This window comes from Leopardus geoffroyi, chromosome C1 (assembly GCF_018350155.1).
Source record: "Leopardus geoffroyi isolate Oge1 chromosome C1, O.geoffroyi_Oge1_pat1.0, whole genome shotgun sequence".
NCBI classification, from domain to species: domain Eukaryota; kingdom Metazoa; phylum Chordata; class Mammalia; order Carnivora; family Felidae; genus Leopardus; species Leopardus geoffroyi.
In genome coordinates, this window is record NC_059328.1 from 95,608,001 (window position 1) to 95,635,623 (window position 27,623).

The following is a 27,623-nucleotide window of genomic DNA, read 5'->3' on the forward strand; positions in this document are numbered from 1 at the left end:
CTGCTTTTCAGGAGCAAAAGCAACTATAAACAAAGAGGCAGAGATTGAGTTTCTCCTCTGTATTTAAACGCTCCACCGTGAGCACCCTGGGGTGCACAGCCCTCCCTCCCTCACCCTGGGTCTGCCTCTTACTCCCTTGTTCCAGGTGGCTCCCCCACCCTCTATTTCCACCCTCAACAGGCAGGCAACTCTCTCATTCCTAAAGGTCCAGCAGGCACTGGAAGCTTCCAGGCACCCCCACCCCCACCTCCATCCGGCCATGAACTCAGTTGCAGACACTTTAACTTCACTCACTGTCTCCTGCTCGGGGGCCCAGCGGGGTGGGAACATCTATATTCTCTCACTGCCCACTTCTGGGAAGAGCGGCGGCTGTGATGAATGAATGGAAGCAAGTTCTGTGCCATTGCTGTCCCTGTCAGGTGCTGTGGCATGTAGTCAGTATGAAGTTAGAGGCCACAAGAGAGCTCCTTCCTCAGAGCCCTGAGGTACAGAACTGGTTGGACGTGTGAGAGTCCCATGGTCAAAGGGTCCCTCAGTCCTAGCCACTCCTCCCCTACCCACCCTGGACCAAACTCCTCCACACCCCCCTGCTGGGACCTTATCTCCTCTACTGGAGCTGGCTCCACAAAAGACCCCAGATGAATCTTCCATGGCCCCACCAGTCCGTAGATATTTATGGCTTAAAATCTGGGCCCAGAGAAAATACCCCAAAAAGCCCAAGATCCTTTTTAGCTAAGGATGCTGATCCTCAGAATACTTGAAAAAGCCCCACTTAGCAACATCAAGGGGGAACGCTCATGGCCCGCAGTCACCCTCCAAATGGAGAAACCGGGTCTGCCATTGAGTGGTGCCACCACACGACTGGGTAGCCCTTCTTCTCTTCCCCATAGGACTGGTCAGGCCCAGAAGGGCCCCCAAGAGCATGAGCCTCTTCAGCCCCCACCCCCTCGCCCAGAAAGTGGCCAGGGACAAAATGCTGGAAGGTCCTCAGGGAAACCTGGGGCTGGAGGTGGGGTGGGGGAGACACCCATGTCAACCCCCAACCAGGCTGAGACAGGGGGAGAGAGTGACTGAAGCAGACACAGTTATGTATGTAAAGTGCCTAATTCCAGGGGAGACGCTTTCTCTCAAACCCCCTCTCGCATTAAGAATGAGCGTAGGTCTCCAGGGACAGGGGAGAGAACAGAACAGACTGTTTCCAGAGCGCCTTCCCTAGGGCTCTCATCTCTCTGTTTCTTCATGAGGACCGGAGGGGAGCCTGGGGCCTCCACAGTGGGGGAGGGCGGCGAGTGACTGGGGGAACCCCGTCCAAATGCCTGCTTCCACTCTAGGGAAGGCCCCCAGGTCAGGCCCTGCCTCCTCCCACCTCTGCCAGAGCAGTGGGGCATTTGCCCAGGAGCCGGGACTCGCTCTTGTCCTGGGGAGGAGGGAGGTGCTGCAGAGGGTGAAGCTGTCTCTGCCCAGGGACCTGGGCTACAGCCCGGCCTACTTTGCTGCTCCCTGGCTGTCCCACCAGGAGCTGGCAGCCAGCTTTCGGGCTGGCCACAGAGGGCCTGCCCTCCTGCATTCATCTTACACGCGGTGGGCGTCCTTAGCTGTCCCCAGAAAGCAAACACTGACGTCAGCGAGGCCGTTGTGCTCCAAGCAGCCCAGTCACCCCCATCAGACCCAGTTGGCACGATGTTTCCTGGTCTTTGTTGAAGGTGTCCAATTTCCTGACCAACACCCTGATAAATAATCGCTTTCCTCGTTCACTCCAGGCAGCTCCAAGAGAGAGGAGGGCAGAGGCCGTTTTGATGGGGATGGCTCTCTCTTTGTCTCCTCGGCGTCCATGTCTGAAAGCCAGGACTGACCTCTGCTCGGAGCCTCTGCAAAGGCCTGTCTCCTCCTTGGCAGCTGCCAGCAGATACCACGCTCCCTCCTTGCTGCCACCCTCTGCACCTACGATACATCCCCCCCCCCCCACTTCCCCATGCTGAGGCTCTGCATAGAAGCATGGGAACCGGACAAGGACCCAACAGCACGATGACCCGGGGAACTGGGTATTTTAAGGGAGGCCAGAGGGAGACATTAGCTCTCACGGCGTGGAGGGAAGAGCAGTGGCCAGGAAATAAAGTGATCTGGGTTCCAGTGCGGCTGTGGCTGCTCCCTGGCTGACACGGAGGCTGTCATCCTAGCTTTCCCGTGTCTAAGACTCAGGGGCTCAAGCAACGTCCTGCTCACCTGTGTGAGCGGTGCCCACGGAGCTGAGCCCTTGGGCAGCTATAGTCCCACTTCTGTTCTCCCTGTAGTTTCTGCCCTGCGTCTCCCTGGCCCGAGCTGCTGGCACACCATCTGGTATTCCTGGGTGAGCCAAGAGTTATTTACCAACGACGGCTCTGTTCCTCTGGCCATTCCCGCCCATGCACAAGGGTAGAGGAGCCCTCCCCGCCCTCACACCGGGGCACGCGCATGGCCAGGCACTGGTCTAGGCACTTCACGAGTGGCATTATTTCTAAATCCGAGAGCAATCTTCATTTGCCAAAAGAAGAAACTGTGGTCTGCAGGTAGCCTGCTGCTTGGTCCTGCTGTGAGAGAGTGGCAGAGCTGAGGACAGAACTCAGGTCTGTCTGCTTTTGGAGTCCACTCTCTCTAGCAGGGGCCTTCTTGGAGAAGCCAGGCCAGCAATCACAGTCCTCAGGAGTGAACAAGCCTATGGCTTCCTTCCTTTGGCCTCGGGACAGGAAGACTGGTATCACCAGAGAGGAAAACCCATTCTCTTCACTGCCTTCCCTGACCCTCACCAAAACAGTCACACCACTATATTACAGCTTGAAGCCACTGCCCCTGTGTTGGCATCATGAAAACAACTTGGACTTTTGACCAGGCTGAGGTCCCCGTGGACGGCCCCCTGCCCAGACTGTTCATACATCCCCACTGATCACCCACTGTAAAATCAAGTCCCCGTAGCTCAAAGTAATGATGTTGTGGCGGGTTGCAAAAATGTCCACCAATTCTTCCCATCCTTTGGTATTCACTTCCCTGTGCAGTGTGGCATTGTAATTCCTCCCATCAAAAGGCAGAATTGATCTCTCTACCCTTTGGATCTTGGCTTGCACGTGTGATTTGCTTTGGCTATTGGGACATTAGCGAATGTGACATGGCAGGGGGTTGGAAAAGGCTTGTGCATTAGGGTTAACCACTCTTTTAGCCCTTGGTACCTCAGTGTACCAGTTGGAGGGTCCTGGGAGCCCACTGGATGGTGGGACAAGAGACACAGAATCCATCCCTGTTGCTCCAGCCAGCTACCAGATGGGGGGGGGCGGGCATCCTACACCAGCCATCCCCAGTCGAGCCACAGCTAAACAGAGAGATCAGCTGAGCCAACCCAGACCCAGAGAACCGCCCCACCAACCCACAGAGTCATGAGAAATAATAAATGTTTGTGGCACAAGCCGCTAGATTTCTGGGGTGATGTGTCATGCGATACAAGTGAACTGACACGGAGTCCCACAGAGGAAGTGGTGAAGAAAATGGTCAACACGCGGGTGACAATCTAGTGCAGCTGCTGGGGGGGGGGGGACGGGAGCCAGAATGCCTGGGTTTGAAACCCTGCTTTGCCACTGAGTGAGGAACTTTGACAAGTTACTTCGTCTCTCCGTGCCTCATCTGCAAGGGGAGGACACTGTTGGGAAAACCCAGTTAACAAATGCGGAGCATTTAGGGTATTGCCTGGCCCACTCTGTGAAGGGCTTCCTATCATTACTACTAGAATAGACAGCCTGCCGTGGTCTCAAAAGCCAGAGCTGTTCCACGGAGCAAGGAGGTTGACCTGCAGACCCCCAGCTTCCGGGATGGCTGAGCTGAAGCACTGAATGGACCCTATCATGAGGAACAGAGGCTGGACCTCAGGAAAGCCTGCCTGACAGGGAGCCTTGATGGATGCAAAGGTTACAGGGGAACTTACAGTCAAATAGCCTTCTGGGACCAAGCGGAACCCAGGCAGGTGGCACCATCTCCCCTCCTGCTGCACAGTGACACACACACACACACACACACACACACACACACACAGGATTTCTTCGTTTTTGAAAGGTGTCCTGCCTAAGTAAATCTTCAGCTTCTCGAGGGGCCGGGGGGAATCAGTCCTACACAAAAAGGGAGAAGAGAACTCATCCCTTACCTCACTCCTTAATCCCACACCCCAGTCAGCGCCTCTGAATTGCCTTCTGGTTATAACTCTATTGCAATTCAGCAGAAGGAGGGAAACAGGCACTTATGTACCATTATGGCTGCCTGGGCTCCTGGCCAGGGCCGGGCAGGCAGGGCAGAGGGGCCAAGACTCCGCCTGGACCACAGTCCTGGACTCTAGGATTTCACTGTCTTTCCCTGGCTTGGCAGACAGTGCTGGACCAAAGCAGACTGCCACCGAGGATGGCCCAGCTGGGACCTTGAGAGCGCCAGGTGGGTAGAGGTGAAACCAAGGATTCTAGAATTTCCAACCTGTGGGCTGTGTTGCACGAGTGGCTAAGAATGGGCTCCACACACGCAGGGAGGCACAGATCTCCTCAGCCCCCAGGGCAGCTGGGTGGTGGGGGCAGCAGAGTCCCTGGTCAGGATCTTCCTACCTCAAGAAGCCTGGCCAGCTCCAAGGGAGCAAGGTCAAAGGCATGGCCAAGGGAGCACAGAGCTAAAGGAAATGGCCATCAAACTTGAAGCCAGGAAGGAAGCACAAACTCAGGGTGGAGGGGGCCCTCTTGGTCAGAAGCAAAGTTTATATTGTTGAAATTCTAGTTGTCATGAGGAGGTAGACACAACAAATGGAAGAAGGAGAGAATTGGCTCCTGCTCTTACACAGTCGGGAAGTGAAGGGGCTATGGTCCCTGCCATGCCCCTGCCAGGGTGGGGCCAGCCCCGCCTGGAGGGGAATCCCTCAGGGCTGGATCATCAGAGACGGCTTCTGCCTTCACCTTGCCCCCATCGCCCAAAGTGCATAGTCCTTAACTCTGCCAACGAGCAAGATGACAGGTGTCACTGCAGTTCATCTGATTCATTTTCTGGACCTGATGACCTCACCTGGCGAGCTTCCCATCACCTTTAGAGCACAAATGGTCAACACAACAGGAATGTTTGTTGAATGAATAAAGGACAGTGACATTGACAGATTCAAATCGCGTCTCCAGTCAGAGGCTTGTGGTTTCCACTCCCACTCCCAACACATTTTTGTGGAAACAGGACTACAAATCCAAGGTCTATGGAATCTCTCAGGTTCAGGTTTAATGGTAAACAAGCTGGTCTCTAGTCTCTGGTTTAGTTTTAAACAATTAACATGAAGAAAAAAGGTTTTTAACTTTTTCTTTTACAATAGAACATACATACCTTTGTATATATACAAGCCCCAACCCCCCTTAAAATAAAGTTGCCCTTATCCTATAACATGAGTTTTATTAAATAATCCTGCCACTCCCATAAAAGGCACTCACGTCTGTGGGCAGAAGGGAGTTTTACAGATGCTGCCTGAGAGATGGTAAGATTTTTTTTCCCTTGTATGTTTGATATATTTCATAATTTTTTTAAAGTAAAAGACCTAACATCTTCATTCACATGAGTTCCCTAGAGTAGTCAAATTCATAAAGACAAGATCCCCATCAATTCTCTCTGAATTCCCCAGGTACAGAATCACTCTCTGGGAAAGAGGGATGGGTGGGTGAGGGGCTCATGTGAGTGCCAGAAGCCCTAGGCCTGACTCAGGATGATGCTTCTGCTAGGGACAAAGGTCACCTCTCAGTAGGCCAACCTTCCAAGAATTGGAGGCACTCGAGATGGCAAAAAGAGGTTCCCCAGTGCCACCAAGAGCCTAGGGTTACACTGAAAACCTCCTTCCTATGCACCCCTCTTTGCTGCCAGGTCGTCAGACATGTGCACACACACACACACACACACACACACACACACACACACACCTCATGAGCATAGTGCCTGTTTCTGAGTCTCTCCTACAACTTTCGCCTTTTATCCAGAACAACTTGCCCTTTCTAGCTCTCCAAGCCAACTTCTTCACATGACATACACACTCCTACATGTCCTGTCTCTTCTGTGGCATCTCCAGGTCGAATAGATCTGACGATCTCTGTGGCCCTGCCCCATCTGGATAGGAAAGGTTCCGGAGCTACACACCCCACCCTAAATTTGGGCACATCCTCCTTCACCTCGTGCCCTGAAATGCACAAACCCTGCACCTGACTCACGGGCCAGTCCTACTTGGTTTCAAGTTTCAGCTGTCATTTTTTCTTGACACCCACATGTGTAGGTTCCTCTCACTGTCTGAAGTAAACTGGCAGGACGTGAAGAGAAAGGGATGGGCCAGAACCTGACAACGGAGCCCCTTCTGTGTGCCAGGCCCTCTGCTGGGAGCCGGGGTCTGGGACCACAGTGCCTGCCTGGGAGGAGCAGGGGCTCCCTGTGCAGATGGGGCTGTTTACCCAGGCTTTCAGATGGTGCTGACAGAAGGCAGAGAGCCTCCCTAGGAGAAGACTCACGAAGCTGGCCCATGTCCACCAAGCTTCCCCTTCACCGCCACCACCTGCTGCCCGCTCCTTAGTCCCTGTCCTCTGTGCACACTGGCAAGAAAGCCCGTGACATGCTCACAGCCAGAGAGAGCCCACTCACTGCTCACCCTCTCCCCGGCCCTCTGTGAGCATTAAACGGTTAGTTTCATTCAAATACCTCAAGGTAATGTAAGCCACTCTGCCCACACAAATGCTTCTAGCAATATACAGATTCTCTTGCGTTCCTGTGGGGAGCTCATGTAATAAAATAATGAGAGTGGAGAACGGAGGGTCATTTCCAGACCAATGGGATAATAGGGATGGGGTGGGACAAGCAAGAAACCAGCCCCTGGTGGAGGTGTCAGTAGAGATGGGGTGATGGGAGACTGTAGAAGGATGGGGGCTCCACCGGCCTCAGAATCCGCCCATCAGTGCTGTGTAAGCCCTTGACTATTCACCCCAAAGGGCCTGGTTTGGAGTTCATTCGCTCATCAAGCTTCCATTCCCTGAAGGGCTAGGAGCTGCCAGGGCTGGACCTGGGTCACCTTAAGGCTGTGCCAGGACCAATGTCCCAGGGTCTTCTTGCCACCGAGTCCCCTAGTAACTTCCTTGACCATAAGTATACTTGCCTGGCAGAATGGTTTCCTTAACAGAACCTTCTGGGCTCTTTTAAAAAAAAATGTTTTTTAATATTTATTTATTTTTGAGAGAAGGAGACAGAGCATGAGCAGGGGAGGGGCACAGAGAGAGGGAGACACAGAACCCTAAGCCGACTCCAGGCTCTGAGCTGTCAGCACACAGCCTGACGCGGGGATCGAACCTACAAACCGTGAGATCATGACCTGAGCCGAAGTTGGACACTTAACCGACAGAGCCACCCAGGTGCCCCAAAACCTTCTGGGTTCTTAAATCTCTCACCCTTTTGGGGTGTAGAGGAAGCAGGCTTGGGCTCAATACACAGAAGAGGGACTGGCCCTCTCCTACATGGAATGCACTGTGGCCAAAAGGGTTAGCATCCATCCCTGAATGTTCAGGCAGACCTGTTACCATCTGCTGGGAGTTGTTGAGGGGAGTCCAGCTGTGAAGCGGGATAGCAAACTGGACTCTTTCTAAACCCAAGACTTGTGTGCCTCAGATGGCTGTCTGACGGTCCCAGGGTTAACATCTTATGCCTTCCCCTCATCCAGCCCGTGCAGAGGAGCCCTGGGGCTGAATCCACAATTCCCTGCTGTCTCCAAACACAGTATTATGTGGCTGCAGGCTGTTGACCTTGACCCTGTCGTCCTCGCTCACCATCAGGCATCCTGGAGCTTTCTGGGGGAGTCTCCAAGCAGGACCTCCCAGGCCCTCCTGCAGACTTGCCTTTCTGTGGCCACTTTGGCCAGGGACTCTTTTAACTTTTTCTTCTTTGGAGGTGAAGAGAGGGAAATGGGAAGGTCCCCAGTGCCTTGCCATCCACAGGCTATGGATCCTCTAGGCTGCTGGACTAAAGATCAGTTTTTCTTTGAAGAGTGAGAGACTTACAGCTTGTGGAACTGGCTAGGAGGTGAAAACTACTAAGTTCAATCCATCATTCAGTAGAGAATGCTGAGCACCAGAGAGAGACAGTAGCTTGCCCACGGTCACACAGCCTGCCAAAACTGGCCCCTCAACCCACATCTCCTGGCTCCTAATTGTCCTAGGGAGCCCTCCCCAGCCAAAGGATTCGGGCAACCCACGTGGGCCAGCCCAGGCGTAAAACACCTAACTCAGAGCATGAACGCAGCGGCTTTCTGCTCTTCAGATGAGAAGCTGACCTTACATGGAAATATCAAGAAAGTCAAACACAATGTGTGGGGTGGGGGTGGGCATAATGCTTCATCATCTCTAAGCCCTGCCCAAACTCTGAGCATGGCAATCGGACTGCAGAAAAATGTTTTATTAATCGACACAATGCCCTTTTCCTAGCCCGGAGAGAGACGCTTCTGCTGGAGAGGGGAGGGAGGAGAGGGAGACGAGGGGGCTTTGGCTCCAAAGACACATGCCCTCAAGATACAAAACTCTGGGGAGAACTTCTAGCAGCTTCTGGACGCAGAAGAGAAACAGGTCGAGGAAGAAGGGACAGAAGAAAAACGAATGTAGGGTCACACATGGCAAATTGCTCTCGTTCCTCTCTCATGTGGCATGAAAAAGCTGAAAATGTCCAACACCAGCCGTCAGGAGAGACAGCCAGGGGAGGAGTGAGGGTCACCGCTCATGAAGAAAGAGTCACATTTGTACTGTGATTCCTCACCAAGGGTGGGTACGAAGTAACACCTGCGACTCATGCGTGCATGGGGTGACATTCCCTAGGTCCCCAGGAGACTCCTCACCCTACCCCTCACCTGCCCCATCAGCAGTGGGCGGGACCTAGAGTGGGGGGCGGACACGATGGACAGGGCCAGCCTGCCCTCTGTCACCGGGCTCTGATAGGGCCTCTGAGAGGCCCTATCAGAGCTGCTTCCCATCACTCCCACACATGAGGCTGGCCTCCAGCTCTCTGCTGCCAGACCTGGGCCTGCCATCTCTCCAGGGCGCTGGGAGGGACCCCTGAAAAGCTGTTATGCCTGGAGGCCTGCTGAGGGGAGGGTGGGGATGTTGCCAACACCCAGATGGAGGACAAGGCAACAAAGCCACCTGGGACCAGAATCTCTCCAGAGAGGAAGATGGCACGAGATTTGAAAGTTATTCTAAAAGAAATTTACATAGGATATTTACATAGTATGCATATTTACAACTTTCCCTCTTCCCTTTTTTTTTTTTTTTTTTTTTTTTTTGCACAGACTCTACTACTACACTAAAATTTCCTATCTCCTTTTTTGTCCCCCCTTCACCAGGACGCACTGTGCCTGTTGGTGACCTCGTCCCCTGCCTGTCCCCTGTGGTCATGTCTCTGGGGGCCCAGAGGAGCTTAATCCCCACTGGCCTTGTCTCCAGTGACTCTGATCTGTCCTTCTTCACCATCCTGTGTCCACTCCTAATGCTCATGACCTTTGCCAACAGGCCTAAGAGTTGGTACAGGCACATTAGCACCCTGGGGACATGGTGTCCTCCCCTCCCTCTGCCCAAGACAGAGGCTGCGGAAGGAGATTTCCCCCAAAGGCCTCTCCAAGGATAGAAATCTGGGTCCCTAGGGATAGGGTAGGTGCCCGTGCAGGTCAGACCAGTGCACCTTGTAACCCCAGCCTCTCCATTTATCAGCAGTAGGCTCTGAGCAAGCCTCTGTTTCCTCAGCTTTAAAACAGAAAGCAGGGGTGCCTTGGGTGGCTCAGTCAGTTAAGCCTCCGACTTCACCTCAGGTCAAGATCTCACGGTCTATGAGTTCGAGCCCCGCATTGGGCTCTGTGCTGACAGCTCAGAGCCTGGAGCCTGCTTTGGATTCTGTCTCTCTCTCTCTCTCTCTCTGCCCCTCCCTGACTCATGCGCGCGCTCTCTCTCTCTCTCTCTCTCTCTCTCAAAAATAAATTAACATTAAAATAAAAATTTTTTAAAATAATAAAAAACACAGAAAACAGTGATCTCTCCCTCTCATATGACTAATGGGGGAGGTAAATGAGGAAATGCATATAAATAATTTATATTTAGCCCAGTACCTGGAACACTGTAGAAGCTATTATTGTTGTTGCTGTGGTTGTTGATAATGAGGGACAGTAGCCCTTTACATGTCAGGGCGAGCCTATCTCTACTCACTCAGTCTTCAGCAAGGATGGCAAACAGCTGCTTCTCCACTTTCTGGACAGCAACCCTCACGAGGTTCCAACATAGCTGTTAAATTGTCATGTCTGTCCTGGGGTCAGCCTCTCTCCGACGCCTGACCAACCGTGGACGGCACTTCCACCTGGAGAGAGGCTAGAGGGGCTGTTCCTCTGAACCCTCACCCCAGTCCAGCCGATGCCCTCCTTCTCTCTCCCCTTATCAGCTTTATCTCTTTTTTCTTGGCTTTTATGCCAACTTTACATTCTCATTTTATACATTCACTTGTTTGTCTGCTGCTCCGGTGAGAATGCCGGCCTCCAAGGATTTGGCCGTTCGGTTCGTGAGTACCTCCTCAGCCCCCAGCACGCAGCCGGCACGTGTAGACCCACAATATTTGCTGAATAAATAAGGAACGAGCACATTTAACTTTTCCACTACAGCTGAAATGCCACCTCCTCCGAGAAGGCGTTTTGATTCCTGCCTCCTCCACCTTCCCTTCACACTTTACTACCCTTCACTCATACCTCTTACCTTGCTGAACCCAGAAACACAGCTCTGTGCCCACAGGGCATCTCCGTTATGGACTGAAGCTCTTTAAGAAGCAGTGGACTCTAAAGGAGTCAGAAGACCCCAGTGGGGCAAGTTCCCTACACCCTCGGAGCCTCGGTCTTCTCATATACAGAATGGGAGCCCAGCACCCACCCCACAGGATGTAGTCCTCGCCCCGGTTTCTCTTCACAGCCTCCCCAGTCAACCTCGACTGAGTCTTGCTCACAGCCAGGGCTCGGTGCATGTTTGCTAAATCACTGAGCCATGACTTGGCCAGTTGCTGACCACGGGCCCCAGACAGGTGTCTCCGGGAGGGGCCAGGCCAGATGAGGTTCCCAGGGAGGCCAGGAGTGTGTCCGACATTTCTCTCAGAGGAGAAGAGGGGGAGGAGGAGTACTGGCAGTGTCTTTAGTCCCCAGAGGCTCTGCTCAGGGGTCTGGCACTTCAGGGACCAGGACAGAGCCATCCGCAGAGGCTGTGGCACTCCCAGTTAGCACCGCCCTGGGCCAGGCACAGATGGCCGTTGCTCTGTGACCATTCAGACCCCACCTATCCTATCCACATGCCAATGTGAGGATTCTTTTATTTATTTATTTATTTATTTTTAGCAAAGCCCATAAGCCAATTCTGCCTTCCTGGGTCAGCACTGTTTATTTAATTATCATTGTAGGAGATTAAAAGAAAACCTTATTTGACTCAGAAAACCAATATGACCTTTTGGCCCCAGCAGAAACACAGTATGACAGGGAACAGCCACAGGCCAAGGACAGAGGCTGAATGGAGGCGTCCTGGAAGCCATTCACGGGTGGCTTCCACATTTCTGAAGGGGGCAGGGTGCCAGAGAAGTGGGGCCTCTCCTCCTCCTTCCCTTCGGTTTTCTTTGGTAATCTCATCGATTCCCTGCCTCACCCCATTCCAAAACTGCCTTGCTGGCCTGGCCCCCTTCTCTGTGTTAAGCTCTAGACCCACCTTCCCACCACCCTGCCGGCTGCCTCAAGGCTGTCCAGAGTCAACTGCAAGTAGAGAAGATCCAAAGCCAAGTTTACTGTCTCTACCCTCCCTTGCCCTCCTGCCAACCGTTCCTCCTGGGACGTGTGCCGCCTCCCCATCTCTAATCACCCGGCGTCATAATTCCAGAGTTACTTTTGACTTCTCTTCTCCTGGATGTCTTTCCACTCTACCTCTTTCTGTCCCTTTCCACCGCAACCATCCCACGTCAGGCCTTCCTCACCTCTTCCCTGGATCAGACTGCTGGCTGGCCGCACAGTGGGCAAGGGCCCCCTCTAACATTCAACCAGAAGATGGCTTCAGATCTTCCTAATCACCGCGACACCGGAACGCCGTTAGTGGCTCCCTAGTGCCTCCCAGATAAATGCCTTAGCCTAATATTTGAGGTCCTCTGTGTCTCCAGCAAGCCTTTTATTCCTGCTTATCTCTAGCCATTTCCCTCATATACCCTAAACACTAGCAAACCAGCGCACTGGGTAAGCTCCCGAGCACCGTGCCCTTTTGCAATTTACTTGGATTTCCCATTTCCGCATCTCAAAATCCTACCCACTGTTGTTGGTCTAGCTGAAATGTCACCTTTTCCGTGAAGCCAGTCACTCATTCATTAGCAAATATTTATTAAGCATTCCGTGCCAAATACTTCCCGATCACTCCAGAACATGCCCCTTCCTTGCCTATCTGCTCATAAACACACTCAAATCCCCCGCTGCATCATCAACTTCTTAGGACAGGAGCGAGGTCTTAGTTATTTCTATTTGCCCAACACTGCCTAACAGGGTGTGTCACAAATACTAGGTGCTCAAGGATATCTGCTGGGTTGAATCAAGATGCGTGCTGTCTGTGGTTTTAGTATTTCGTTTAAATTCTACTGATTTTTTCTGCTTAAGTAGGCGCGGCCAGGAAGAAGTAAAAATAAACTAATGATACTTCTCAGCAGCTATAAGCCTGTAATTATGGTCAACCCTAAGTTACCCATGATACTGGAGACAGTGCTGGAGGGAATCTCCCACCAGAAGCATAAAAACATTATCGCCATCAGTCTTTGATATGTGTTGTGTAGCCATCAAGGAGCTGATTTGCCTTTTCAACCCTGTGTGGCCAGTCAGGTTGATATCTGCCTCCACAGTCTGGATGGCCGGTTGGGTAAGAGGGACAGAAGGAAAGACGGAAGACATGCTGGTGGCCGGGTCCAGCCTGGGACGGAACGTCTGCTCCGCACAACCCCAAGGCAAGGCCGGGCGGTCCCAGCGTCACAGGCACACGGCGTGTGTCAGCACGGTGAGGGCTTTGGCCAGTTTCTCTCAGATGACTGCAAGGGTGGAGATATCCCAGCCCCGCCGGCAGCCCAGTCTGGTGTCCCGAATCCGGTGTCCAGACTTTTGTTTAAGGACGACGACAAAGTGTCACTGGGACTAAGGTCCTGGGACAGAGGGGGGCTGTGCTTCCAGTCTGGCTGGCATCGGGATGGTGCCTTCGCTGTGTCACCAGGAACCACTGGACGCAAATCAAAGAAAGTGAGATTTGCAATTTTGCATCGATAGCCAGATAATGTAGGGGGGGAGAGTTCCCCGCTTCCACTTTGGAAGCAAACAAATATCACATGTGGTGATTCGGCAGCTGCATGAGTTGGGGAAAATTGATGCACATTTCATGTGTCAGGGAGCTGAGTCCCAGAGAATGGAGCCAGCCTCCCAGAAAATGGTTTCTTTATATAGTTCCATCCATTTATTGTTTGATTGGACTTTCTGTATATTAAATTCAAGCTGTTCTGCCGCTCATGGGTATTATGATGCGTTGGCTCCATGGGAAATAATGAAGGTGATGGGATTTTACAGCATCACATTACAAAGGAGGCGTCCCCAGCCTCATCCATCTCTCCATCAACTAGCTTGTGTGTGAGGTGGCACTTATATTAAAACGATTTTTCTGATTCAGTTTAATGACACTCATTCCAGTCCTGACACCCGGAATATGATTACATGAGCAAGATGCAATCTTCCTCCATCCAGTTGTGGTCAGCAAAGGCTGAGCTGTCTTCCCTCCCTGTCCCCCACCTTCCCACTCACCCATCATTTGCATTGTGCCAGGTGGAGGGCGGGGGAGGCTGGGCCTCTGTTCTGGCCCGGATGCAAGCTGGACAGAGGCACCAGCACTGGACTCAACCTGAAGGGCACGGTATCTGAGCCTTCTGGCCGAGAACTCTGCGTGCTCCGAGGCATTGCGGTAACTCCTTCCTCCTTGTCACAAACAGGTCCTCATTGGAAGTTGGTCTGAGGTCACTATAGAACACCTCTTCCAAAAGAGATTGCTGGGGGACTGGTTCCTACTTCCAAAAAATAAATAAATAAATAAAAAGAAAGAAAGAAAGAAAGAAAGAAAAACTGCTTGGATAGCACCAGAGGATGAACACTGACGACTGGAGTACAGGTGTCAGCTTCTTGGAAGGGGTTGGTTGTGTCCAGGGGCCAGCAGACTCACAGCCAAGTCTCTGCTCCTCTCCCTGCCTGGGGAAGGGGAAGGGGGGCCTTCCAGTCATGACAGCACGTGCACAAGAGCCCTGTTGGGCCCCAGAACAGGAGCTCCCCCGCTGGATGAGAGACACAAAAATGCTGTAGCAGTTACTGAGGGCTTCTGCCCCTCCCCTGAGGGGAGGGAGGGCCAGCCTGCCTTTTATTTACACTATTTTCCGGCAGAATAATTGCTATTCCTCAGGAAGAATCAAGTTTGTGTTTACGGGTGTGTTTAAAGAGGGAAACCCAAACAAAACCAAACAGAGAAAGGGAGAGAGAGAGATTGAGATTGATTTTGAGATACTGAGGAGGAGAGCTGTGAAATGGGCACCAGCCCGAAAATCCCTTTCCAAAAACTGCAGCAGTTTGAATTGCTGGACTGGAAAACCAACCTAACGTAACGGTTCCAGTGTGAAGCACCCAAAGTCTCCTGTATCCTACCCGTGTGAATCCACCTGTCCCCCATCTGCAGCCCTGATCGCCTGCCCGCCTCTCTGTCTCAGCCGCTCTCACAACCACTGACTTTCTGAGTCACCTGTTTCTGTTTCTGAGCCAAGACTGTCCCCCATGGTGGTGAGAGGGTGTCCAGTCCTTGGCAGGTGCTTGGTTCATGCCTTCTTGTGAAATGCTTCTCCCAGGGGTGAGGAAAGTCTTGAGGACCATACCTTCCTGGGCCAGTGCTTGCTACGGGAGCTTTTGGCTTTTTGCTACAGGAGCTTTTGGCGCTGGTGCGGTAGAAGCAGGACCAGCATGGCTTCCTGTTGCCCCTGCCTTCACGTACATGCAGAATGTCTCAGCTCTCCCCTCCCCGCCGCCAGCACCCTCGGCCCAGCCGCCATCATCTGCTGCCTGGACTATGATGGTAGCTTCTCCCCCTACAAAGCATTCACTCCCCAGCAGCCACAGTGATCCTTTTCATTTTTTTTTTTAAGTTTACTTATTTATTTTGAAGAGAGAGAGCACATCCATGCAAGCGGAAGGGGGGCAGAGAGAGAGAGAGAGAGAGAGAGAGAGAGAATCCCAAGCAGGCTCTGCACTGCCAGTGCAGAGCCCGATGCGGGCTCAAACTCATAAACCGTGAGATCACGACCTGAGCTGAAGTCAGACGCTTAACCAACTAAGCCACCCAGCTGACCCCCGAATAATCCTTTTCAAACTTAAGTGAGACCTACTCAGCACCCTCCAGTGGCTTCCCATTCCAGGCAGAGTAAAGGGCAAAGGGCCAAGTCTTTGGTCGCGAGGGCCCTGCATGAGCTGTTTCCCCAGTGACCTCCTATACCCGGGCTCTGCTCTTGCAGCTTGACCACTAAGACCGTCTAGCTCTTCCAAGAATAGCACCAAGGCCTCTCCTGCCTGATGGCCTTTGCATTCATTTGTTGTTCTCTTGGCCTGGAATGCTCTTCCCTAAGCTGCCCACATTCCTTCAGGTCTCTGCTCAAGTATCACCTGCGCTCCTCATGTAAAATGGCAACTCTCCCTGGCTCTACCACCTTCCCACATTCATTACTCCCTGTTGATCGCACCATGCTTTATTTGTCTCTGTAGCATGAACTGCTGCCTGATAGAATGGATTTGTTTATGTATCTACCGTCTGGGCTCCTCCACTAGAACGTAAGCTCCATGACATCACAGACTATTGTCTTGGCTTCTGTATTCCTATTGCCTAGTGACTACTCAATAAATACGTGCTGCAGAAATAACTGGATGGAGGAAAATTTCATGGATGGGGGTGCTTATCTATGGCTCCCTTTCTGCTCCTCCCTGACCCCAGAGTCTGCAGTGGGGGGCATGGCCACACAGCCCAAAACGGTGAAGGAGAAGGGTTTCAGCTTCCTGTGCAAGAAAGGCCCAACTGTGCTAAGGTTGACGTCAGAACCAGAGAACGCCCTGCTTGGCCTCCCCATCTCCAACTTGCCCACAAATGGAGATTTGTCTGAGATGACAATATGGCTAACATTCGGACAGCACTTCCAACCGGTTCTTAAAATGGCCAGGGGATGGTTAGCAGATGAGAAAACTGAAGAGAGGTAAGCTGGGCTACTAACCTGTTTGGTTGAACAGATATCTAGTGAGACCCTGAGCTAGTCACGGGCCATACAATGATCTCTGGAATACAGAGATCTGCCCTTGAAGAGTTCACATCCTGCGAGAGAGACACACACGCAGATAAAGTTAATAAAATATGGCAGCCGACAAGACAGAGGTACCTAAGGCCACAATGGGAAGGAAGAGGACGGGTACCTAGGACACCCTGGTAGCAGGGGTGGCAAGAAGGCCTCCTGGAGGAGATGGTGTGGGCCTGAGTTTTGAAGGATGATGGGAGTTGGCCAGACACAGAGCAGATGGGGGGCAATCTCTGGAGTGGCAGGAAGCGTATGCATAAAATCCTCTTTTTCTGACCTTTGGTGCACTGTTCTACCTACCATCTCCTGGTCTGGCTCAAAGGAAAAGCAGTGAGTCTCATTCAATTCATTCTGTCTGGACCTGATGCTAGGCTGGGGTGCAATCATAGCGCTTTGTATTCTCAGGCAGTAGGGACACAGTAGGCACTCAATAAACGTGGAATGAATACAAGATTTCTTGTGAAGATGTGGGTCTGTATCTTCTCTTGGGAACTGCAGCACCAGAGAACTGTTGGGTAAGAAGTGTCAAACCAAGAAAAGAGCATGGGGTCATTCCTTCCCAGTAAGCATGCTATGACCAGATCCCCCCTGGGCAGGGTCACGCCACCAGCCAGGTAGATACGGCTGGCCAGGGTCCCAGGCCAAGGCAATTGGGAGTTGGGAAGAGGGTTGGTGGGCCTCGAGGCAGTGAAAGAAGGTGCAGCCAGAATCTTGGGAACTGAGGGTTAACCAGATCCCAGATTGGCCCCACTTCTGGCACTGGGTCGGGGGGTCAGCCTGACCAAGTACCCCATTCTGTGGTGTGCCTGTATTGATTGTCCAGGGCCAGCCCCCAGTCTCGCAAAACCTCAGGCAGGCCCCTTCCAGGATTAGGTTTTAAAGGGAAATGCAAATCACCTGGAGGCTGCTTCATGCTTGGAAGAAGTAAAAATCGATTCTGTTTTCGTTAAAGGGATTTTTGGACCCTGTCAAAAGCTCTCTCATCTCGGGGCATGGGGTGACAGATAGGCTGGCAGTCTCAATTACATAAGCAAGCCAAGCAGGCAGCAGCAGGCCATCTTACCAGGAGCGATGCTGCTCTGTGCCCTTCCCAAGCCCGTCCCCCCCTCCCCAAGACAGCCAAGAGAGCCTCATCCCATCCAGTCTCGGAGCTGGCCCTCGACGGCCCTGATGGGTGCTCTCTTGCGACGCTTTCCTTGTGCACGATCCTCTCTTCCCCACGCTGAACTGGAGCTTCACCCACGGACTGACTCAGACAGTCTGGGCCAATCGTGATGCTGAGCAAAGTCAAACACAATTAAGAAGGAAAATCTGCTTAAAAAAAAAAAATCTACAACATAGAATACATTCACAAACTGGGTGTGTTGGTCTTATTTAATATTGGGAGTTCTGTGTTATCCCTTCCCTCGGTTAACTGAGATAATTGAGGATTTTATTTATAGCATCAATTATGAGCACCGAAATTAATCCTTTCATGGTGCATCTGGGAGCTCAACTGTCAAGGGGGCATAAGGGAAACCTGGACTGGCCATGGGGGTCTTCCCCACCAGCAGAGGAAGGTGCAAAGGAAAGCCATCCTCAGGCCTTGGTGGCAGATGGGCTGTTATTGTTCTATGCGCTTAAGGTATTTTGAGATATTAAATAAACAGAAATAATTGGTTCCAGGAGATCCCTCCCTGGAGGACACCTGAGTAACTCATCAGTGAGTCCTAGGAAAGCAGGCAGAGATGGGAACTGGAGCAAGGAAGAGTGAACTCCACTTGGCACATCGGCCCTAGGCCCAGCCCTGCAGCCTGTCGGTCAGCCCTGCTCTGCAAAGAAGCTAAAGAAAGTTTCTCCCAGACGGAAATGGGAACTTGGGGCAGAATCAGGGCAGGGAGGGTCTGGAGATGGGGAAAACTAAGTGTCTGTTGGGAGTTGTTGGAAGCAGCCGTACAGAACGTGGACTACGGCAGAATGTTGGCCTTTGGTATTCCACAGCCACTTGGGGGCTCAAATCCCAGCAGACAGTAAGAAAAAGAAGGGTTTTCTGGAGCAGTTTAAGCCTACGACTAGCCAGTGAATCTGTTCAGGACAGGAACCAGCCAGGGTCGAGTTGGGAAGGCCTTCGAGAAGGACAAGAAGACGCCCACAATGCAGAGTGTCTCAGGAGGTGGACCAGACACCAAGCGAAGGCTGCCCTCCTCTGCCCCCAGGGCCCAGGGCTGGGACACAGCCCAAATCTTAGGTCCACCCTAGAAAGAGGAAAGGCAGGTCTGGAAAGGACTGAGAACAGTATCAGGTCAGGCAAATGGTATAGGCACCCCATTCACATCGACCAATCCATTAAAAAGTGTTTTGCCAAGCACCTGCTATGTATAGCCAAGCAGTGAGCCTGGTGATGGTTCCAACTGCCAATTCAGGTCAAAGTCAAAGTAGTCCAATCGAGCATTAGACTACACCAGCCAGGGCGGAGGGGAAGAAAAAGCCTGCTGTCCCATTACTTATCTGAGGTTAGGGGAGACACTCCTGAAGGCTTCTTTTCTTGCTCATTCGTTTCCCCTCCCAGAGGCTAGACATTTCGACGCATGCAGAAGAGCAGGGAGAGGAGCCCACAGGGCCAGCAGTCAGGGGAAGCATGCTACTTCCCATGCAGGTGCCCTTTCCTCCCTCTTTGCTTTCACTCTCTGGCAGAGGCCTCTTGCTCCCTGCCATCCTCTCTCCTCCCTCAGAAAGTAAATAAGAGGCCAAGATTGTCTGTCCCCTGACACTGAACTCACCCCTTGATCTACAGGGTGAATGCTAAAGGAAATCAGTGGTCTCCCCAGCGACAGTAAAACAGCGCCTTTTGCTAAGAAAGCAGCCATTAATTTCAAAGGCAGTCTTTAAACTGGCCAGAGGCAGATGTTTTATTTACAAATTCCCTGTGTGCCTAGTAGAGTGGCTGTAGTACTCACCGCACTGATGTTTTCTTGCAGAGTGATGTGACTAGAAGAAACTAACACTCCGTGGCCATCATATAAAAGAAGTAACCCTGGGGGGCTCTGCCTTCCACCTATGTCCCTGACAGTCTGGGTGTAAGCGGAGTGGTGAGTGGACAGAGAAAGGGCACTGGAGACAGTCAGGCTGGTTTTGGAGAACCAGCGCTGCCCCTTCTCAGCTGTATGACTACAGAAATCTACTTGACCTCTCCGAGCCTCGCCTTCTTTCTGTGTCTTCAAAGTTGTATGGCATTTTTCCTACCTTGCAGGACTGCTGTGAAGACTTCAAGGGATAATGTATGCAAAGTGCTTAGCGCACTGCTGACACATGGTAGACACACACACATGCTGTTATACTAATAATAAAAAGTAATAGGCAGGTGGCCACTGAAGTTTCCATCGATCTCTTCTGAAACGATCCCATTTTAACTCTGACATCCATCTGTCTGCCCTGTTTTCTCCCCATGGCAGTCCTGAGGCATCACTCTGGTGTCATGAGTCCCCATCAGAGGGCACTTAAGGACACTGGATAGTCAGAGCCACATCGGGAGCATGGCCAGGGAGGTCTTGGCCATGGGTGAGGTCGCCTTCAGGAGAGTGAAGGGATGGGCAGGGTCAGCCTAGAAGGGGTAAATGTGTCTCTTTCTCTTGATACAGTGGCCAGCCCCCAAGCCACTTTATCCCTAAATATCCTGCTGTGCCAAGAAGCCCACATCTGCCACCTAAACCAAGAGACAAGGTCAGACGACCAGACATTCTTACCCACTCCGGGCGTGAGCAGCTGTTCAAAGAACTGTGTGTGTGCTGGAGGGAGAGGAAGGGGCAGGATGGCCTGTGTCAGACCGACAAGAGACAAAGGGAATGTCCCCATCAAATATGGCCTCCACAAATGGACAACGACACCCCTTGCTCTCCCCCTCCCGTGTGGCACAATGACAAATGTAATCATTTTAAAAGGTCCCGTCACCTGCTCAGTCATTCCCAATAAGCACACACAGCACTATGGAAAAACCGACACCAGTGCCGCAGGGTTTCAGGCCAGGAAAAAAAAAAAATCGAATCACCAGGACGCCACCAACCGAATTGTCAAAGACCAAATAAAAAGCTTCATGAATTCTCCATCAGCAATATAACGCTTCCTGGCCTAAGCAAATACAGACCCAGCACATGAATTGTAAAGGGATTTTTGCATTAGCCTCCGTGACTCGCAACGCCCAAAGCAGAAACCCCTAAGAAATACATGTCTCCATAAAGCTGCCTTCGTTGGCTCTAATCCTGTTAGGGTGAAGATTGCAATCTCCTTCCTGAGCCCCTTCTTCTGATGGAAAGCTCGCATGCCAGCACCATAAATACATTTCTGTGACCTCAGCTGGAAAAGGGACCTCGGGGAGATGGAAGAGACAGAGTCACCCGTAGCCTTGCTGAGTGCCTCTCCCTCCCTCTGATGATATTGCTGCTTCTGTGTCTGACCACGTGATCCGTGCAGACCACCTCAGAGTCGCCCAGGTAGGCCGGGGCATTCAATCACAGAGTCGGGCTGAGGAAGCAAGACTGCAACTCCTTCCATGAGAAGAAAACAAATCAGATGCCCTGCTTTGCAGAAAACCCAAGTTCAGAGTCACTTAGAGAAAGTCTGCTCAGATCCACTGAACCCTTGAGCATCTGTGGCAGCAGAGAAGAGAAGGCAACAGAGAAATAGCCTGCAGATATATTACAGAGAAGAAATGCAGGAAGGATCCAGAAGAAGTGCTCTCGGTGTCTTCTGGTTAATGGAAATGTGTACCCTCCTTACGACACTCACGGAACTCCTCAGGGCCTTCTTCCTTCCTACCTGCTGCCCCGTTTCTCTCTCAGTGACAGCCCTTACAAGCACGGATGCTTGTAAGAATACAGCCACTCACCCCACCCCCCACAACACACTGCACGCATGGCTGAGAAGACAAATGACGGCTTGATTTTCCATGTTGTATAAAATGCATGCCCCCCCCAAAAGAAAACTCAATTCAGAGCAAGCTACCACCCCCAAACAAATCACTTGTGTGCCTTCCTCTTCTGATGAGGCAACTCCCCTTGCTCCTACAACTTGGCCAAGCGACTCCCCATTCCTCTGCCCAGTCCTGATGCCATCCACAGTTTCCCACCCATCCAACCTCCACCCTCTTCCGGTCTACCGGCACAGACTTACCCCAGTGTGGTCATGGTGACAATGGTGTACCAAAAAGAGGCAGGAATGCTCGTGAACTTGCTGGCAGAGGAGCCCTTCTCCGCGTAAAACATCACAGTGGCAAAGATGATGATGGCCATGGTGAGGGAGAAGAGGAGAAAGCCGAGTTCAGAGGCACAGCTCTTGAGCGTGTAGCCCAGGATCCGCAAGCCCTGGGAGTGGCGTGAGAACTTGAAGATCCTGAAGACGCGGAAGACCCGGAGCGTGACGAAGGCACCGGACACGTCCTCATTGTTGGTCATGACCAGGCCGATGTAGTACGGCATGATGGCCACCACGTCGATGATGCTCATGACGCTGCGGATGAAGCGGTAGCGGCTGGGCGCCGCGAACAGCCGGAGGAGGTACTCCACGGTGAAGATCATGACACAGGCAGTGTCCAGGCAGAAGAAGGCCACCGAGTAGCGCTCTCCACAGGGCAGCTCCTTGCTCCCGGGCACCGTGCCGCACGGCACCGTCTCCACCACGTTGGTGATGACCGACACGGCAATGAAGAAGCCAGTCACATAGTAGAAGACCAAGGCCAGCGTGCTGGTGTGCGGGTTCTCGAAGGCCCGCCACATGGTCTGGCGGAAGCTGAGCGAAGGCATGGACTCCTGGTTGTTCTCCGAGTCGTTGTCGTCCATCAGCCGCTCGGCGTTCTCCCTCTTGCGGTCCTTGTACTCCTCGTAACAGCAGTCTCCGATGATCTCCGGGAGGATGCCATAGAAAGCCAGCTCGTCGTCGTAGGCCGAGATGCACTCGTAGCGCGGGTAGTGCAGCTTCCCCGTGCGGTAGAAGTTGAGGACGCACCGGAACACCTCTGGGTCCCGGTCAAAGAAGTACTCCTTGGTGTCCTCGTTGAAGAAGAACTCCTTCTCCGTGCTGCCCAGCAGCGTGTCCGGGTAGCGCTCCAGCGTGGTCCGCCAGGTCTGGAACCTCCGGCCGCTCACGTTGAGGACGATCAGTTCATCCTGCCGCTTGTTCTTGTCGGCGGGGGCGAGGGGCATGGGGCAGTTGGCCACTGGCATCCACCCGATGGCCGCCGCCCGCGCAAAAGGCAGCCAGGCTGCCACTCCCGCCGCCATGGTGACTCCAGCTCTTGGGCCGGCCACTGCTCAGAGGCGTTGCACACCAGCTTGGAGTTAGTTCCGGGACCCCTGGGAGATGGGAGGAGAGAGCAGAGAGCCGGGTGAGTCCGTGATTGCCTCCCAGGTAGGAAATGGGACACAGGGAAGGGTCCGTGCTGAGTGGAACAGCAAGCAAAAGTCTTGAAGGCAAATTAACGAAACCGAAGCTGCCACTGAAGAGAGGAGACTGGATTCCTTTCCCTCCCCTCCTAGGGAGAGCACCTAGCACAGGGCAGTGCCGCAGTGTGGGATCACCAGATGTTGTTGACTGCCCGACAAATTGTCAAGTTCCGAGAAGGCTCAGGAGCATTTGGAGGGAAAGCCTCTTTACTAGGAAGATCTGGGAAGACGCAGGTAATAATCAGCTCTGAAAGGTTATGGCGTTATTACGAATTTAAATTGGGAGAGGGTAAATTGGTTCTCATTAAAAGAATTTAAAAGTGGGATAAACATGCTAATTTTTATTTCACTCTTCACCCACCAGGGTAATCAGGAATGGGGTGTGGGTGAGAGAGATCAGGTAAACACATGCTTTCTACTCCCCCCTGGTGAGATGGAGGCCGGGGCTGCCCGTGTCTGGAAAGTTCTCTGAGATGGCAGGTGAAGACGGTAGGCCTACAGCTTGGTACAGTTCTGTTCCCCAAGTCCCATGGAGAAGGCTGTCCCTGGTGCTACCTTCTGGGACACCTGGCACCCTAGCCTCCAATCGTATCCCTCAGAGCCATGACAGAAAGATGTGGGAGAGGCTGTGAGGTGCGGCGGGGTTCCCTCCCCATCCTGTGAAGGGGGTCCTGGGCTCTTGGCTCACCTGCCTTCCATGCATTGTCCCTCTCCCTCCAAGAGGAAGCTGAACCACACTCACTGCCGTCTCCAGATTCCTCGCCTCCCGTCTCCATCTGCCCACCATCCAGAGCTCCCTCGGGTTATATAACAACACTCTTTCCCATGCCAGTGCCTTTCACCTGGCCCCGCTCCACCCCTGGAGGCTCCTCCAGAGCTGGGCCACCTTGTCCCCTCACCCACCAGTCTCTCAACCACACCGTGGACACACCTCCCTGTCACCTGCATGGCTGGGGGGAAACAATGGCTTGAAGAATTATTTTTGGCCTTGAGAAACAGATTTACCTTCCCAAATCTGGCTTTTTAAAGATGATACTGAAATGACTCTGAATCCCCAAATGTGTTGCCATCTGTGGGAAGACATGTGGTGACACAGAAACAACGTAACAGCACCAGGAAATTGTTTGGGGTTGACACACTCATTTTCACTAATCCTAAACTGGCACCCGGACCCAGCCCTAACTCAGAATTATTTGGACACTCTGGAGTTCAGTTGGCTTGACTCCATGTTTAAATCAGTGAGGCAGACGATCTTCGTCTTTCCCTGTAAACCTGCTTCCTTCTCCTGACTACCAACTCCTCTAGGCTGTCAGATGTCTACCGCCGCTCACTCCTGAGCTGCCACTAGACTTTCCCGTCTGGACAAGGTCAACCCGAACTTCCCTCCTTGCCAAAACCTGCTCATCAGTCAACCTTTTGTTCACGGCTTCCCTAACCCCAGGCCTGTCCCTTTGGCCATCTTTCTCATTGCTTCACCCACATGGTTTGCCAAATAATGAGACAATAGCTCTTACTGCCCTCGTTAAGGCCCCAGTTTGCTCCCTTCCCACTGGCCTGCTCATCTCTCGTCCCACCCGACCCCCACTGTTTCTCCCAGTCCCTGGGGAACCCATTCTGCTCAGAGTAACCTCCCTAAAGCAAGGTTCCGGTGGTGCCTTATCCCACAACCCACAAAATCAAGTCCAAACTCTGGCCCGGCATTCCAGGACTGCCACAGACGGATCCTGGCTTACCTTTCCAGCCCAAGCCCCATGCACCCGTGCAGACCTCCAGCAACAAGGCCAGAGCGGCTCGTGCACAGACTGTGTGGGGCGCTGTTTCTGGACACTCTTCCTTCCGTGGGGAATATCCTTTCCCTTCGGCCCTCCCATTCGCCTCCCTGTTCCTCACCCTCTTTGTGACGCCCCCTTGAAATCCTCTCCTTCTCTGGGCTCACAGCACCTTGTTTGCTCCTCTCTTCTGGCACTTATTGCCCTCTGGGTTGGATTACAAGACACTTTCAACATGTCTTATTAACACTCGCGGCTCACTATCGTCCTGCACGTACTCTATGCCAGGCTCTGCGCGAACGGGCTCCTGTCATCATCTCACATTATCCTCCCAGCAACCCTGGAAGCCGCCTGAGAGTTGGCGGCGTGCCAGCCGGAAATGGACAGATCGGGGATCCCACCTCGGGCAGGGTGACCCCCACCCCCCGGTCCCCGTCACCTCATGCCCCCTGGCCTATGCTACGTGACTTCTCAAGGTCTTCCGTCCATAGAAGAATGGCAGCAGATGTCTACACAGGGCTGACGGTGTGCCAGGCACTGTACCACATGCTTACATGGCCCACGTCAGCTGAGCCCACCGACGGCCCTAGGGGGTAGACACCACTGTGGTCCCCATTTTGCAGGTGAAGAAGATGAATCATGAGGAGCTTTAGTAACTGGCCTAAGGATGCGATAAGAAAGCAGAGAGATTTAAACCCAGGCAATGCGGAGTTCAAGGGTACAGCCCTGTTTCCCCAACCCCCTGCCCCGTCCCATAGTAAGCTCCTGAAGAGTAAAGGCCACGACGCCTCAGTTTTTACATGACAGCCCAGGAGGTAGCTCAGTGTGCTGCTGTCAGTAGGCTCTCAGACTGGGAACCCTGATTTTACAGCCGCCATTTGCATTCTGTCAATTTTACTCCACGCCGTGCTAAGTGGGGGGAGGGGGGGGGTGTCCAGGGTAGACTTTTCTCTCTCCTAACAGACAATACACTCTGCAGACAGATCTGAATCAAAAGAAGCCAATTGAAGTGGCTCTGACTCACTGTGCGCTCAGTCGGGTTTTCTCAAGGAGCCAATCTCTGCCTCAGTTTCCTCACCTGCATGCTAAAGAGAATATTCACAGGCCCCTCTGCTCCCTCAAAAAGGGAGGTTGATTCAGATGCCACAGAAGACAACAGGAATGACAATGACATTCCCCATAAATGTCATCGCTCAGAGAACAGAAAACCAGCACAAGCCTGATGAGCTCCTGATTATGGGGAAAGAACAGGGGGGTTGTTCACCCTCTGCAGTGGGTGGTCCACATGCTACGGATGGATGTGGGAACACATCCTGTGCATTTTATATCCTTTGCAAGAAATTTACCCTGTTAGTTCCCATACTTCCTCCAGGCTATCGGGAGGATTTGTAGTCCCTCCACACACTCTTAGCTGGGTTTTCTAAGGAGCAAGGGAAGTTTGGCAAGCAAGCCCACGACGTAAGCGTTGGTCACAGATAATTCCAATTCACGTTTGGTTAACACTCATGGAGTGCTGACAATGCTCTGGGCACTGTTTTAGGCACTCTTACAGCAACAATTTAATTTGTCCCCACAAAAAAATCCTATGACGTGGCCGTCTCTGCCCATAAGTTTCAGGGAAGGAGCAGAGACTCAGAAAGATTCCTTCAAAGTGGCTAAATTCCATGTGTATAGGAGTTGATGATTTTTCAAACAGACCATTGACTGAGTCACTGCCAAGTGGCTCTCCCGACCCAAGTATAGGTAGGTATTGATGCTCCCCACAGAAGACAGCAGGATGCAGAGACTCCCCTCCCCCCGTCCCAGGCAGCAAAGAGCACGCAGTGGGGAAGTCCTACATTCCAGCTTCAATTCTCCCCTGAATGTGTGAAGGCAAGCCACCATCGTACTCTGGGCTTCAGAATCCTCATCTGTACAAGGAGACAAATGGGCAAGAAAGTGACAAGGAGCCCTTGGTTCAAGGAATCCGTGATTCCACTAGGATCCAGGACATCAAGGTCTCACTGAGACCTCTTCCTAACGGTTGCCCATGCAAAGCAGGAAGCAGAGCATCTGGGTTTGTTGCTGTGGGGACAGACTGAGCTCGAGCCTCATCTCAGCAGAGGCAGCTCTGAGAATTCCTGATGAGGCTGGTGCCCAGAACAGGGTGCACAATCTGCATCACTGAGAACTCAAGGCTGTCCAAGGCCGGGTCTAACAGCAGAAGGCCCGGCCTCCTCCCTGGAGGAGAAAGGGGGCCAGGCTCCCAGACACCAGGCCTTGGACCTCTGACCCTTAACATGTTTGCCTTATCCTAGAATGGAGCTCAGAGAGGTAGGACCTTGAGGGGGTTCAAGTAGCAAAGAGTAAGGTAAGAGACTGCTGAGCCAAGAGCATCTGAACCAAGAGACCCTGGAGCATCCAGCTTGCAGACATGCAGCTCTGTACCCTGAAAAGGCAATGCCCTTCCCCTTCCATTCTCCCAGGGCTGCTCCACCCTGACTCCCAAACCTCAGTGCCTGGTGCCTGCCCCTGCCAACCTGAGCTCCACCACCTTACCCTTTCCACCTCAGGCCAAATCCCTCTTCCTAAGGGCAACGAGTACTCTATATACTGCTTTCAGATGAATAATTGAGAGGTAAGGAAGGAAAATCAACCCCTCTCTATCTATCAGAAAAGTCTCTAGTCCCAAGGCCAAACCAATCCAGGACGATCTTCCCAAAGAAGGCCAGGCAAAAGCCAGGTTGTCTCCAGAGGCTCAAGCTCTGTTCCCCCCAGTAAAAGGTACCCCAAAAGGAGCAATTACCCCACTGTTACTTTCTGTGTGTGTGTGTGTGTGTGTGTAGGGGGCGGGGTGGGGCTTGGAAGGGGAGGAAAAGTTTCCCACCAGATACCGTGCCCAAGGCCATACTAGCTCTGCACAACCCCGCAGACATGACCTGGCTTAAGCAGGGCTTCTCCGTGGCTCTCACCGCAGCGCTCGCCCCCTGACAGGGACCAACACCTCCTGGAGCAGATCTGGGTATGAATT

At 52.6% G+C, this 27,623-nt stretch overlaps 1 protein-coding gene and 1 long non-coding RNA gene across 3 annotated transcripts in view; one reads left to right on the top strand and one right to left on the bottom strand.

Moving 5' to 3' along the window:
• KCND3 (potassium voltage-gated channel subfamily D member 3) overlaps nt 1–27,623 on the bottom strand; it is a 208,849-nt gene that overhangs the window by 179,234 nt on the left and 1,992 nt on the right. For both annotated transcript variants that reach the window (XM_045478651.1, XM_045478650.1), the window contains exon 2: nt 21,577–22,754. In XM_045478651.1, the coding sequence (XP_045334607.1) occupies nt 21,577–22,682 (1,106 nt within the window). In that variant the 5' untranslated portion in view covers nt 22,683–22,754. The remainder of the gene's footprint in view (nt 1–21,576; nt 22,755–27,623) is intronic.
• Nucleotides 15,392–19,778, top strand: LOC123598450. The gene is made up of 2 exons (XR_006712607.1): nt 15,392–16,335; nt 19,389–19,778. It is a non-coding gene; the product is annotated as an uncharacterized LOC123598450 (long non-coding RNA).